This window comes from Ictidomys tridecemlineatus, chromosome 15 (assembly GCF_052094955.1).
Source record: "Ictidomys tridecemlineatus isolate mIctTri1 chromosome 15, mIctTri1.hap1, whole genome shotgun sequence".
Taxonomy (NCBI): Eukaryota; Metazoa; Chordata; class Mammalia; order Rodentia; family Sciuridae; genus Ictidomys; species Ictidomys tridecemlineatus.
The window spans coordinates 4,745,203-4,760,704 of NC_135491.1; the positions used below are offsets into that span (position 1 = coordinate 4,745,203).

The 15,502-nt window shown below is 39.2% G+C and overlaps 2 protein-coding genes across 2 annotated transcripts; both read right to left on the reverse strand.

Moving 5' to 3' along the window:
* Window positions 1-3,385: 3,385 nt before the first annotated feature.
* Window positions 3,386-4,375, reverse strand: LOC144371113 (vomeronasal type-1 receptor 4-like). Its single transcript, XM_078033322.1, has one exon. It carries the CDS (start codon window positions 4,373-4,375, stop codon window positions 3,386-3,388), a length of 990 nt encoding a protein of 329 aa, XP_077889448.1.
* An 8,695-nt stretch (window positions 4,376-13,070) lies between these two features.
* Window positions 13,071-14,072, reverse strand: LOC144371114 (vomeronasal type-1 receptor 4-like). Its single transcript, XM_078033323.1, has one exon. It carries the CDS (start codon window positions 14,070-14,072, stop codon window positions 13,071-13,073), a length of 1,002 nt encoding a protein of 333 aa, XP_077889449.1.
* Between the last annotated feature and the right edge of the window lie 1,430 nt (window positions 14,073-15,502).

Below are 15,502 nucleotides of genomic sequence, written 5' to 3' on the forward strand. Positions count from 1 at the left end.
CATGTCAGGTTCAACAATCACATCTCATTTCTGACAGATGGTAGAGGCCTGTGCTGCAGGGGAAGCAGCTGTAGGTGCAACTGTGTTAGGGAGACCAGTGATGGGAGTTAACAGATGAGGACCTTCCACAACCTCATGGCATCTGCAGCACAATCTACCTGTCTCCTAGACACAGAGGATGGTTCTAAGAAGACCAAACTGCACCTCATACTTGTCCTCTCAGGTGTGGTTTTATTCTAGGAGTAAATAGCTCACTCATACATATGTATGTGTGCATGTATGTATGTATGTACATATTCAAATTAATCTTCATGGATACATAAGCAAAGCAAATCTTCAAAGCTTTACACACAAAGTTTTGTTGTGTAAAAACAAAACTTCTCTTTAAAGATGCTTGATATGTAGAAAATCTTTGACAACAGAGCTCTATCACTTATTGAGGGATAAGTGAAGTATAGAGAGAAGAATTGCTAAAACACATCAAATACTTTATTTATTAGGTTGTATATGAAAATGGAAAGTTACTTTTGAGAGTTATGTAGAAGCCTATTGCTTTAAATCCCAGAATGACTTTAGAGATGTTTCTAATAATAATTCATTACCTACATTTAATTGTGAGTTAGGTTTACAACAGCTGCATTTCACATTTGCCTCTCTGGGAGAGAAGACCAGTATATTTGTTTCTTCTTGGAAAGTGTGAAGAATTAGAAAGAAAACTCACTTGATCAAAGAGTACCTGTTACTTCAGGAGAAATGTGCTTATTATGTGGCACCCACAGCCAACACTGGCCACATCAATGAAAAAGGTGCACTGAGGAAGCAGTCTCATTAGAGATGTAGTTCTTGATGTTTAACAATTCACACTTTATCTTGCTGCCTCTGATCAGCAGAGATTCTAACTCTGTCATAGCACAGTTTAATAACACATGCCAATTGCTATTTACTATTTTGAAAATTCTGTAGAAATTAGTTCATTACACCAAGAAGAGTCCTCACATGTAACATTTTCCTCTCAAACGAATGTGAGACATGTAACTTTCATAACAGCATTATTTATCCAGGTTTAATTCTAATAAGATTTTACTTTTCTTCATGTTCAGCTTAACAAAAACATTTTCTTCTTCAAAAATATAAAAATAAAATTAGGAGTACCTAATGGGTGGAAATTCATAGAAATATTTGGTAAATTCTGATCGCACATGCTAAAGGCAAGCCTATATAAACCTATGTTCAGGAAAATGTATGCAATTTGTAGATATGTATACGTAAACATGTGTTCACATATACATGTGTGTGAAGAAACACATAAAAGTATCATGAAAACATGTCACACGTCCCACATGTCAGTGCTGATCATGATGCTCCAGTGTGTTGTACTGATCAGTTTCTGCTGCCTATTCAAAGGCCTACACAAACACCTTATAAAGAAAGGAAATTTATTGAACTACATTTCTGCAGACTCAGGAGCCTGGTGCCAGCATCTGCTCAGTCCTGGTGAGGGACTCACAGCACATGGAATCACTAAGGTAGAATCACGTACAGAAGAGACCACAGAACAGAACAGGAGCAAGAGACAGTGGAGACAGCTGCACTTGCTGTAGGGAACTAATATAATCCTTCATTAATCCCCTCCAAGGTGACCTCCCCATGACCAACCACCTTGTATTGCATCCAATTCTCAAAGGTTTCACCACACAACAAATCACACTGGGGTAAAAATTTCCACCATGTGGTATTTAGGTTGGAAACATAAATCAAAAACATACTAGAGCATGTGTGCATCAAAGGAGAAATGCTAGAATTGTTTGAAATTCCTGCAGTTTGATTCTATCATCAACAACATGGGAAAGTACAAATTTGAGGCATATGGAAGTTTCTTCTTTTTTCTTTTTTTTAAATTTATTTTGTCTTTTTAAATACATGACAGTGGAATGCATTACAATTTTTATTACACATATAGAACATAATTTTTATATCTATGTATATAAAGTATGTTCACACCAATCCATGCCTTTATACATGTACCTTGTGGGGGGGTTTGCATTATGATTCTTACTATACATATATAAAACAATATTTTATATCTCTGTTTATATATAAAGTATGTTGACACCCAATTCGAGTCTTCACACATGTACTTTGGATAATGATGTCCATCACATGCCACCATCCTTGCTAATCCCTTGCCCTCTCCCTTTCCCTCCCACCCCTCTTCCCTATCTAGAGTTCATCTATTCCTCCTATGGTCCCCCTCCCTACCCCACTGTGAGTCAGCCTCCTTATATCAGAGAAAACATTCAGCATTTGTTTATTTGGGATTAGCTAACTGCTCTTAGTATTATCTTCTCCAACGTCATCTGTTTACCTGCAAATTTCAGAAGCATATGAAATTATCAAAGTCAAATATAAAGCAGCTGATGTTGAATGATTTTATTTATATGAAGTGCAAAATGTTGAAAGTGATCTCTACTGTTAGAAGTCACATACTGGTCACTATTGGGAACACATACAGGAAAGAGGACTCATACCAACTAAGATATTGTTTTACCATGTAGCAGCTGCTTGAAAGGAGTTTGCAATTTGTGAAATTTGATTAGAAACACATGCCAACACATACATACAAATGTTTCAAAGATACATATCACTAATTCAATATTAAGTAGTGAACTAAAATTTATTAGTACCCAGTGTTGTAAACAAACAAGGTAGACATTAAATAAAGGTTAAAACCTAATTAGGTTATGAAAAGAAAAAATACTGCATTGTGAAAATCACAGCACAAAATCAATAAATTCAATATAAGCTGTTTAATAAAGAGGACATCAGTAGACTTTGCTTCCCATCATGTCAAAGATTACGTGAAACATGTCTCATTTCATTGCAAAAGACAAACACTTGATAGTGTTCACTTTGATATTTCCTTCAAAAGGCACAGCTGAAACATAAACATAATATGTAGATAAATGAAAAATACGTGTCACTTGTAAATAAAGAAAAAAAATAATGAAAGCAGATTTATGCTGAAGAATTTGGCTGTGGTTGTAATTGGTATATGGAGTCTTAAATTTATATTTGTTCATCTACTTTTACCAAAATATTGTAGGGTGGACAATAAAGCCAAATCTAAGTGGTATACATGTGCACTTACTCAGGTACATATACAAACAAACAAACATACACTGGTATTTTGAGTCTGAAATTTATATTTATTACATCTACTTTTCCAAAAATATTATTGGGTGGATAATAAAGCAAATCTAAGTGGTATACATGTGCACATACTCAGGTACACATACACACACACACACACACATGCACACACTGTAATAAAAAAGCACATGTGTGTTTATTCTCATTCTTAGAGATATGACTACCACTATTCTTTTTATTTTGGAGTACAAATGAAGAAATGTAAGAATTGTGCAAAGCCTACAATTGACACGTTCCTCCTGACATTGGGTATTTTCCTATTCTTTATTCCAGAGAGACTGAGCCTGGATGCACTGGAGTCCCTACTGATAAGCAGAAAGGGGCTGAGAGATGGGAAACTCCCAGAAACTATGGCACCCATCTTTACCAGAAGCCAGTGGGGATTATAAATAACAATAATACAAACCTGAAAGATGCAGGAAAGTGTGTAAAAAGACACAAAAGTGCTCACTAAGAGGAGGATATTCTTAGTGGCTCTGGACTCAGAGGAGGACCTGGGGGAGCTGGTCTTATGAACATACTTCATTCTCTGCTTGTGCCTGTGCAGGATGAGCACCATGGAGCTGCTGGCCCAGAGCATAAGCCCCACACACACGACATCAGGGAAGGTTAGCAATGCTGCATACAGTGATAGTGAGGTTGTGTCAAGACGAACAGAAGAGCAGTACCCATGATCTTTCATGCTTGTGATATTATACTTGCTCCTTTTTCCAGTCATATGTGAAATAATTATAATATTTACAAGCAGGTACAGAATCCAGCTCAGGTATATGGAGAGACCAATGTATTTGGGAGCTTTCACTTTAAGCTCTGAACAGCTGGAATTCTCAGGACTAATCTTCATGGCCTGGAAGACACTCAGGAGGCAGGTGCTGCCAATAGACACACCTCTGCCCACCCTATGAAGATAGAAAAGCAGCTTGCATCCAAAATCACTGAGGAAATCTTTCACTCCAAAAGCTGCCATTGTCTGAGGAACTCCTCTACACAGGAGGGCTAACAAGTTGGCCAAAATCAAGTGCTGAAGAATCAAGTCTGTCTGTCTTACCGTGAACCCCATGAGGTAATGGGCCAGGTAATGGAGTAAAAGAGAGGAATTTCCCAGAGCTCCAACCACAGTCTGTGACAAGAAGATGATACCTACAGCCACATCACTGGCTGCCATCCTGCCATTCACTGCTGTCCCAGCCAGAGGGTCCTTCATGGGAACAGGAGGCCTGGACTGCACGTATCCTGTCAACGAAAATCCAATATTGCCCACACTCCAGAGTTACCACTCTGAAAACTTACCTAAGGTTTTATTTTCACCAGCAGGTTTTAATGAGGTTCATGACTAGCTGGGGCAGAAAGTGTGTATAAATCCCTGTTGTGAAGGCAGCACATGGTGATTCCTGAATCTTCATGACATTACTCAGGGGCTGAGATGACCAGGAGAACTTGTGCACACACATGTTAAGTCTCTGTCCAGATTCATACTCTGATCAGGTGCACAGAGGGGTCTTGAACCTGGCTGAGTGTTTACAAAGAGCATAGCATGAACCATCAAGCTTCCGTAATGGTAATGAGCAGGTTCTTCTATCAATGCAGATCATACTGACTTCCATTTTTCTATATTCCTATTGTCTTCAAAACTAGTGCTATTCTTAAACTTTTCATTGTAAAATGTTTTCATTCACTTGGAAATATGTATTCTATGTACAAGGTCAATTATAAAAGAACAGTTAGATATTTTAATACCTGCAGATGCACTGAGGGAACTCTAGCCCTGGAGGCATCTCTCCCATGGAGAGTTACCTGCAGAAGGCAGGATTGACTTCACACCAGGATAGATACCCCAAGACTCATATGGTTGTGTGTTAGGAACAGAGTTCAGTGGCCCCATCACAAAAATTATGCCACATTCCCAGGCCATGTACTCTTTCTTGGCATACCAAGAAGTAACACGTGATTAAAGAGCATACTGTTGAAACAAAATATTCACTTCTTCAGAAGATGCAAATATGAGTTATTTAATAACCAAAGATAAAATATTTCAAAAAAGTAAGATTAGTAAATGATAGTACAATAGGAGCAATCCATAAAAATTGGCATGTATAGTCATTTAAAAGTCAAAATACTAGAATGTCTACATTGATTTGAATGAATATATTTAACAAAATTTATTGGATAGAAAAATTTAGGTTCACAAGTTAGTGAACAGATGGTGAAGAGATTTCCTATGTCCCCTGCACATTCATACCCTGCTCCACTAACAGATTCCTATGCCACAGTGCATTCACTACAATGAGAAGATATCCCACATGAAAAAAATATATAAAGCTCTTACAGGTAGTACTAGATTACCTGAAGTAATCCCATCCACTATTTCCTTTTCACAATATAGAGAAATGGCCTCACTATCCTAAAATACTTAGGCTTTCAGGATTGCTACAATTACTCTCTCTGTTGGCTGCACCATGCTGAGAGTCAGAGAAAATGTTCTGCCAAAACAGTCACCATCAGCTCTCTCTCTGCACAGGACTAACAAGATTCCTGTGAGCTCCTCACTTTCCACACACAGGCAGGGAGATACTATGAGTCTGGACCTAGAAATCATGAAGATTTAGTGTAGACTTCCTGTGAGGGAAACTGAGCAGCTGGGTGACTTTAAAACAACCTCCTTGTACACCTTGAAAATCACATTTAATTTTCACTTGGACTAAACCACAGCAAACCCTGTCAGTAACAATTACATTGAGTTAAGTTAGGACCCATGATGGTTTGACATTTAGGCTAGCACACATTTATCTTTGCTACCTAGAGCCATTCTTCATCAACCGTTTTAATACTTGTGTGGCTCTGGCTTCTGGAGGGTTCAATCGAGTGTCCCCTTTTCAACTGTGATCACTTACCCAGACTCTTGATGGGTCTCTTCTCACAGATGCTGCTCTCACACTCACCCTGAGTCACTCTCCAGGCTCTTCCTCTCTGCCAGGCTGGTGACCTCACTGCAGAGGCCTCTCTGACCAACATGTGTGCTGAAGGGAGGTGGCCAGCTCCTGAGATATGGGTCTGTGGCTCTGTGACCTCACCTCCCCTGGGACCTGCAATTACCCCTGTGCCAGCAGCAGCAATGGCTGTGCAGGCTGAGGGACCTGAGGACACTGCTGGAAACTTTCTCCCCAGGTGTCACTTATGAAAAACAATTTTAAACTTTCTTCATAACATGTCTTCAGAGGATATTCTAGTGTTTGGAGAGACTCTTACTTAGCCATGATCCTGGGAGACCAGCAGGGTGTCACTTGGAAAGGTTGGGAAGTACTGAGGTCTGTCATATGAAGGGCTGGCAGTGAGCTTTGCATGTCTCATAGTATTTCTTTTTTCCCTGGGAAGATTTCTACACCAAATCTACTTGCTTCCTGTTTCTCATTTCAATGAACAGCACCAGATTGAAGGTATGAGCAGAGAAATGGAAAGAAGGAAAACACATAGGAAGGATATTAACACAGGTAGAAGGAAAAAAAAGAATGGATGCTAGCAGTTCACCCTTAAAGTCACTGGATTCACCTGCACAAAGATGATTGAGTTCATTGGATACATTTATGTAATTGAATATTAATTTATATTCTACTTCGTGAATAAATATGCCCTGCCAATATTGACCTCCACTACTGACTGGGGGGAGGAACAGAACAATATCCATCAAACAAAATGAAATAAAATTCTCTTTCAACAATGACATCAGCAGGATCAGTTTGACTTGTCTGAGCCAATATTTCTGTAATATCAAACCTAATATTAATATTACTAATTAATATTAGTAACATTTATTTCAAATTAATTATAAATTACTTATATTGGTATTAGTAATACCAATATTAATTCAGTAGCCCCAAGTGGTGACCACAGCACAGGAGCCCTTTCATCACTGTACTTTCTCCAGCCCTGCAAGGACAGTGTATACACTGAGGCACCTTAACTAATGCTGTGAGATTTATCATCCAGGTGAAAACCTGTGGTGTGAACACAGATGGGTTTTCGGGCACTGACACTCTATGGGAGTTATATTGAAGTAGTTAAAGGAATAAGGACATGAGGAAAGGGTGGACAGGGAAACAAGCCTGAATTGGGTGTTGAGAAGGCTGAGAGTTGACCTTGGACATTTGGTTGTGTGGGGCCCAGGGGCCCTGGGGCGGACCGAGTAAATGAAGTTGACAGAGGATAAAAGAGAAGACAGAGCTCTGACGATGAGTCTTGTTGGGTTAATGGAAGGCAGAAGGGCTGTCCTGAGGCCACTAGGAGAGATATCACTGAGGAACGGACATTAAATATGTCACAACAGAGCTGTGTGGAGGTTGGGTATGGAATGGATTCTTGTGTCTGGGGGATGGAGGAGCTTCAGTATGTGGCTACAGCTCAGAGTGAGGAGCCAAGCCTCCACGAACAGTAGGGAAACATGTGATCAGACTCAGCCCTGCTTATGGAGTGAGACTGACAACTGAATTTTTGTACATTTGTGGTGTACATGAGGAATTCACATGGGTAGATACTATGGAATGATTAGTGAAAAACAGTTAATTTACTACCTATCATGCAATATATCTAACTTGTGTGGAGGACATTGAAGATCTCTCAGCAAATTTCAAGAACACAACCTTGTCTTGCTAACTGCAGTTTCCATGTTGTACAGCAGATCCCAGAGTTCATTCATGTGGCAATAGAACTCTGTGCACTTCCAACCAGCTCCCCATGTCTCTCACTAACCACCTCTTTTCAATACCCATTCCACTCTGTTTCTGTGAAGTTTACTCTTTTAGAAGCCACATGGGTGAGATCAAACAGTATTATTTTTTTGATGTTTATTTTTTTGTTGTTGTTTTGGCAGTGCTGGGGATTAAACCCAGGGCCTTGTGCATCTGAGACAAGCACTCTACCAACTGAGCTATACCCCAGCCCTTCCAACAGTATTATTATTTGCCACTTTCATGCTGACCTCCAGGATCATTGCTCAGCACAGTAGCAGGATTTCCCTGGGTAGAAGGCTCAGTACCTTTCCCCTGAGTGTTGATGGACACACCACCTCACCTACACACCTGCACACACTGGTGGACACCACATCTCACCACATTTCTGCTGTCTTTCCTGTCATGAACAGTGCTGCAGTGAACCTGGAGGTGCAGACATCTTGTTGACTATGAATACTTTCCTTTAGATGTACAGCAGCGAGTGGGATTGCTGCCCCACAGGTGAGTTTTACTCTACATTTTCAGAGGCATCCTCCTGCACTTTTCCATAATGGGGTGCAGGTTACCTGATCTCCCACATGATCTTCCCAAGGTTGACTTGCCCCATATTCCTGCCAACACTTGTTTTCTCTGGTCTTTTTCATATTAACCATCCCAACACTTGTGGGGTAATATCTCCTTATATTTTTGTGCATTTTATACATTAGTCTCTACAAGCAAAATTGACATATATGCTGGCCACTCTGACTTCTCTAAAACTACATCTACTCACATACCTTGCCCAATTTAAAAATGATAAATTTTACTGTGAATGTTAAAAAAGAAAACAGGACACCAAATAGATAGCAAAATGGTCACTAGAATAGAACAAACTCATCAAAAGTCTCCCATAAATACACATGTCAAGGACACTAATCATGCGATTATGTGGTAAAAGTGCTATTCAGAATACAGAACCTCTAACATGTCAGTATATTATACCTGAGATTTCCTTAACTGCTCACCCTATTTCCTATCTGGTAGGGTTTTACCCACAGCCATGGGTAGATGAATTTTTATATGAACCCCATGTTCTGTGGAGTCACTTTCTTCCTTTAAGAGATTCCCAACCCTGGCAGAGCTAGACTTCCCAAGGCTAGGGGCCACCTTGACTATCCCCAAACTGCAAATAACAAGAACATCTAAAAAATATAATGAGTCCAGTGATTAACAGTTGTCAAATACACTAATACAGACAAAAACTGAACTGAAAGCCACACAGAAGAGTTTGAAAAACACTTGTGGTCACATAGGGCCCTTTTTTTCAAATATACTTCATCTGTTCCTCTTTCCCACATCTTGATCTGAACACCCTTCTTGCAGCTCTAGATGCCCAGGGCTTTCTAGGTAACCTGAGGACAGGGAGAAAGAAGCAACAGGAAGGGAAATCTCTCTCGCAACAAGCATTTTTGCAGTAGAGGTCAGAACACTCTTTTTACAGATGGTCACAAAAAAGTTCCTCCTGGATCTGCCTCAGCATAATGTCTGTGTTTGCAATCTATACCTTCAACCTTGTTTTCTCCCCCTTGTGTTATTCCAGATACTGCTTTGTTCTTCTGAGCCAGTGTGCTGTGTTTACCATATCCATTTTTATGAAGCTGATTTAGTCTTTGCCATGATTGGTGTTGAGTTTGCTTTCCTGCAAAGAAATTTCCCGTTCTTTCTTTCCTGGGTGGAGTTCACTGCTGCCTATGCCACGCTCTGCCCTTTCATGGAGTTTTGGAAGGGCTCACCCTTCCTTGTAAAAATGGATGACTTTACCACTTGATGTGGTGTGTCTCACAAGGATTTTAATTAGAAGCTGGGTGTCTCGTGTGGCAATATTAAGAGGTGGTGGGACTTTTATTTCTAGGTGTTTTAATTTTCGTGTTATTGTTTTAATTTTCATGTTATTGTATCTGCAGACACATTAGGAGAGGTTACCAGCAGGGTATTAATATTTCCAGGAAACAGATTAAAAATTTTTCCACTTGCATAGGGCTGCTACAATATCTGAGCACCAGAGACTGGGGTAGGTAATGAAAAATGCATAATCCAGTGGCCTGGTACATAATGTGTGCCTGCACATATCACTGGACCAAATAGTTGTATTGCTGAAAGAACCACAGGGCCACATGTGGAGGGTGCCCTTTACAGCTGGCCATGAAGCTGGAGTCCCAGCAGTCAGGAAGTGGAGAGAAGCTGGAGTGAAGGTGTCCATGTGTCCTTCAAAGAATATTCAAGGCACACAAACTGCAAAAGGAGCTATTTTTAAAATTCTGGATGCTTACTTGACTGAACACAAAGAATTGAACACCAGTGCAGAGGAGGAGTTATCTAGAGAGTTGCAAAATGCCTTGGCTCTGCCAACAAGCACATCTCATTTCTGACACATGGTAGAGGCCAGTGCTGCAGGGGAAGCACATGGGGTGCAGCTGTGTTGAGGAGACCAGTGATGGGAGTTAACAGATGAGGACCCTTCCACAGCCTCATGGCATCATCAGCACAATCTAATTGCCTCCCTGACAAAGCGGAGGGTGTCTAGAAGACCAAACTGCACTTCATACTTGTCCCCTTGGGTGTGGTTTTATTCTAGGAGTTAACTAGCTCACTTATACATATGAATGTATGTCATGTATGTAGGTACAGGCTCAAATTCATCATCATGGATACATAAGCAAAGCAATTCTTCAGTTCTGTGAAAACAAACTTTTTCAAAAATTATTGATATGTAGAAATTATTTGGGAACAGAACTTTAATCCTTATTGAGAATATGTGTAGAATACAGAGAAGAGTTGGTAAATACATGTCAAATATTTTATTAATCAGGTTGTATTCAAAAATAGAAAGCTGCTTTGGAGAGTTATGTAGAAGCTTGGTGTTTTCCATGCTAAAATGACTTTAGAGATATTCTTAATAATAATTCATTGCCTATATTTAATTGTGAGTTAGAAGGTTTACAATAGCTGCATTTCACATTTGACTCCCTGGGGAGAAAAGACCAGTGTTTTTGTTTCTATTGGAAAGTATGAAGAATGTGGAAGAAAACACATTTGATCAATGAGTACCTGTTACTTCAGGAGAAATGTGCTAATTTTGTGGCACCCACAACCAACACTGGCCACATCGATGAAAATGGTGCACTGAGGTAGCAGTCTCTTTAGAAATGTAGTTCTTGATGTTTAACAAATCATACCATATCCTGCTGCCTCTGATCAGCAGAGATTCTATGTCATAGCACAGATTAAGAGCATATGCCAATTGCGACTTACTATTTTAAAAAATCAGTATGAATTAGTTCATTGCGCCAGGAAGAGTCCTCACATGTAACATTTTCCGCTCAACTGAATGAGAGAAATGTAAATTTCAAAAGAGTGTTATTTATCCATGTTTAATTCTAATAAGATTTTTGGTATTTTTCATGTTCAGATTAATAAAAGCATTTTCTTCTTCAAAAATATAAAAATAAATGTAGGTGCACAGAATGCATTGACATTCATAGAAACATTTGGGAAACTCTAGTAATATATGCTAAAGACGAGTAGATATAAACCTATTGTCAGAAAATGTGGGTTTTTTGTAGATACTTATATGTACATATATGTTATATATATATATATATATATATATATATATATATATATATGCAAAGATACACGTGAAAGTATCATGAAAACATGTCACACTTTCCACATGTCAGTGCTGATCATGATGCTCTAGTGTGTTGTACTGATCAGTTTCTGCTGCCTATCCAAATTCCTAAACAAACACCTTATAAAGAAAGGAAATTTATTGAACTACATTTCTGGAGACTCAGGAGCATGGTGCCAGCATCTGCTCAGTCCTGGTGAGGGCCTCACAGCAGATGGACTCACAAAGATAGAATCACGTACAGAAGAGACCACAGAGCACAACAGGGAGCAAGAGACAGCAATAATCCATCATTAATCCCCTCCTACTGACCTCCCCATGACCAACCATCTTCTATTGCACCCACTTTTCAAAGGTTTCACCACCCAGCACATAACACTGGGGCAAAAATTCCAACTCACGGACTTGGGTTGGAAACATAAATCACATCCACAGCATGTGTGCATCAAGGGAGAAATGCTAGAATTGTTTGAAATCCTTTATTCCTTTATTGAGATTCTATCATCAACAACATGGGAAAATACAAATTTGAAGAATATGACATTTTCAAAGTCAAATATAAAACAGCTGATGTTAAATGATTTCATTTATATAAATTGCAAACCATTGAAACTGATCTCTATCTTTAGATTTCACATACTGGTCACTCTTGGGGACACATACAGGAAAGAGGAGTCATACAGACTAGGGCTTGTTTTACCATGTAGTATTTGCTTGCAAAGGTAAGGTTTGTGAGATTTTATTAGAAATGCATGCCAACCCATACATACAAACATTTCAAAGGGACTTATCACTGATTCAATAATAAGTAGTAAAATAAAATTTATCAGTACCCAATGTCTTAAATGACCCAGATAAACAGTAAATAAAGATTAAATTCTATTTATCTTATGAAAAGAAGAAATAAAATATTGCATTATGAAAATGACAGTACCAAAATCAATGAATTCAATATAAGCTGTTTAATAAAAAGGACATCAGTATCCTTTGTTTCCAATCATGTCCAAGGTTATATGAAATGTATGTCTCATTTCATTGCAAAGGTAAACATTTGAAACTTTGACATTTTCTTCAAAAGACACAGCTAAGGCATAACTATAACTTGTAGATAAATGAAAAATACATGTCACTTGTTTACACAAGTTAATAAACTAGAATAGTAGAAAATAAAGAAAGCAGATATTATGCTGAAGAATTCAGCAGTTGTTGTACTTGATATATGATATCTAAGATTTATATTTGTTACATCTTCTTTTCCCAAATATTCTTGGATGGACAATAAAACCAAACCTAAGTGATATACATGTGAACCTACTCAGGTACACACATACACACAAATGGACACAATATAATAAATAAGTCTAGGTGTGTTGATTGTCATTCTTGGAGATATTACTGTATCACTCTTCTTTCAATTTGTAAGTAAAAATGGAGAAACATGTAAGAATTGTGCAAAAGCCTACAATTTACACGTTCCTCCTGAAATTGGGGATTTTTCTATTCCTTATTCCAGAGAGACCGAACCTGGATGCACTGGAGTCCCTGCTCATGAGCAGAAAGGGGCTGAGAGATGGGAAACTCCCAGAAACTATTGCACCCATCTTTACCAGCAGCCAGTGGGGATTATAAATAACAATCATACAAACCTGAAAGATGCAGGAAAGTGTGTAAAAAGACACAAAAGTGCTCACCAAAAGAAGGATGGTTTGGGTGGCTCTGGACTCAGGGGAAGACCTGGGGGAGCTGGTCTTATGAACATACTTCATTCTCTGCTTGTGCCTGTGCAGGATGAGCACCATGGAGCTGCTGGCCCAGAGCATGAGCCCCACACACAGGGCATCGGGGAATGTTACCAATGCTGCATACAGTGATAGTGAGGTTGTGTCAAGACGAACAGAATAGCAGTATCCATAATCTTTCATGCTTGTGATGTTATTGTTGCTCCTTTTTCCAGTCATATGTGAAATAATCATAATATTTACAAGCAGGTACAGAATCCAGCTCAGGTATATTGAGAAACCAATGTATTTGGGAGCTTTCACTTTAAGCTCTGAACAGCTGGAGTTCTCAGGACTAATCTTCATGGCCTGGAAGACACTCAGGAGGCAGGTGCTGCCAATAGACACACCCCTACCCACTCTGTGAAGATAGAAAAGCAGCTGGCATCCAAAATTACTGAGGAAATCTTTCACTCCAAAAGCTTCCACTGTCTGGGGAACTCCTCTACACAGGAGAGTTAACAAGTTGGCCACAATCAAGTGCTGAAGAATCAAGTCTGTGTGTCTTACCTTGAACCCTATGAGGTAATGGACCAGGTAATGAAGAAGAAGGGAGGAATTGCCCAGAGCTCCAACCACAGTCTGTGACAAGAAGATGATACCAACAACCACATCACTAGCTGCCACCCTGCCAGTTCTCTGCTGTGCCAGCCAGTGGGTCTGGCAGGAAACAGAAGGACTGCACTGCATATGTCCCATCAACCAAAACCCAATATTGCACACTCCTCAGAGTTACCACTCTGAAAATTTACAAAAGGTCTTATTTCACTACCAGGTTTTTATGAGGTTGCAATGGATAGTCAAATCATGAAGTATGTGTAAATCCCTGTTGTGAAGGCAGCACATGGTGATTTATCTTCATGACATGAGCCAGGTGTTGAAATTAATTTGCTGATGACCAGGAGAACTTGTGCACACAGATGTTAAGTCTATGTACAGATACACACTCCAATCAGGTACAGAGGTGTCTTGAACCTGGCTGAGTGTTTACAGAGAGCCCAGCAAGAACCATCAAGCTTCCCTAAATGCCATGAGTAGGTTCTTCTATCAATCCACCTCATATTTTCTTCCATTTGTCTATATTTGTATTGTGTTCAAAACTAGGGGTATGTTAGACAATTCATTGAAAAATGTTCCAATTTGCTCTGAAATATTAATTCTATGTGCAAGGTCACTTATGGAGGAACATTTAGATATTGACTTTAATGACTCCAGATGCATTGAGGGAACCTCAGCCCTGCAGGCACCTGAGCCATGGTTAGTCCCATGCAGGGAGGCAGGACTGACTCCACATCAGGACAGCTACCCCATGATTCATATGGTGAATTGTTAGGAACACAAGTCAAGGGCCCTATCTCAGGAATTTTGCCAAATCCCTGATCTTCTCCTAAGTCTTGGGATACTAAGAAATAATACATAATTAAAGAGTATACTGTTGAAAAAAAAGGATTCACATTTTAGAAGACTCAGATATGTGTTAATTAATACCTAAGGAAAAATGTATCAGAAAAACAATGTTAGTGAATGATATTAAAATAGGAGCCATCCATGAAATTTGGTATGTGTTAGTATTTAAAACTTGAAATACTAGAATATCTGCATTCATTTGAATGCATATATTTAACAAAATTTATGGGGTAAAAAAATTTATGTCCATTTGTTACTTAACAGATGGTGAAGAGCTTTCCTATGTCCCCTGCACATTCATACCCGGCTCCACTATCAGATTCCTATGCCAAATGGTACATTCACTACAATGAGAAAATATTCCACCTGAAAAAATATAAATCTCTTACAGATGGTAATAGAATTCTGTAATAACCTTGTCCACAATTTCCATACATGTTCCTTTCCATAATACAGAGAAATGGCCTCACTATCCATGAATTGTGAGGCTTTCAGGATTGCTACAATTACTCTCTCTGTTGGCTGCACCACACTGAGAGTCAGAGAAAATGTTCTGCCTGAACAGTCACCATCAGCTCTCTCTCTGCACAGGACTAACAAGATTCCTCTCAGCTCCTCACTCTCCACACACAGGCAGGGAGATACTATGAGTCTGGACCTAGAAATCATGAAGATTTAGTGTAACTTCCTGTGAGGGAAACTGAGCAGCTGGG

Coding starts and splice junctions, on each gene's coding strand:
- LOC144371113 (XM_078033322.1), bottom strand. CDS start 4,375: ATGGCAGCCAGTGATGTGGCTGTAGGTATCATCTTCTTGTCACAGACT.
- LOC144371114 (XM_078033323.1), bottom strand. CDS start 14,072: ATGCAGTGCAGTCCTTCTGTTTCCTGCCAGACCCACTGGCTGGCACAG.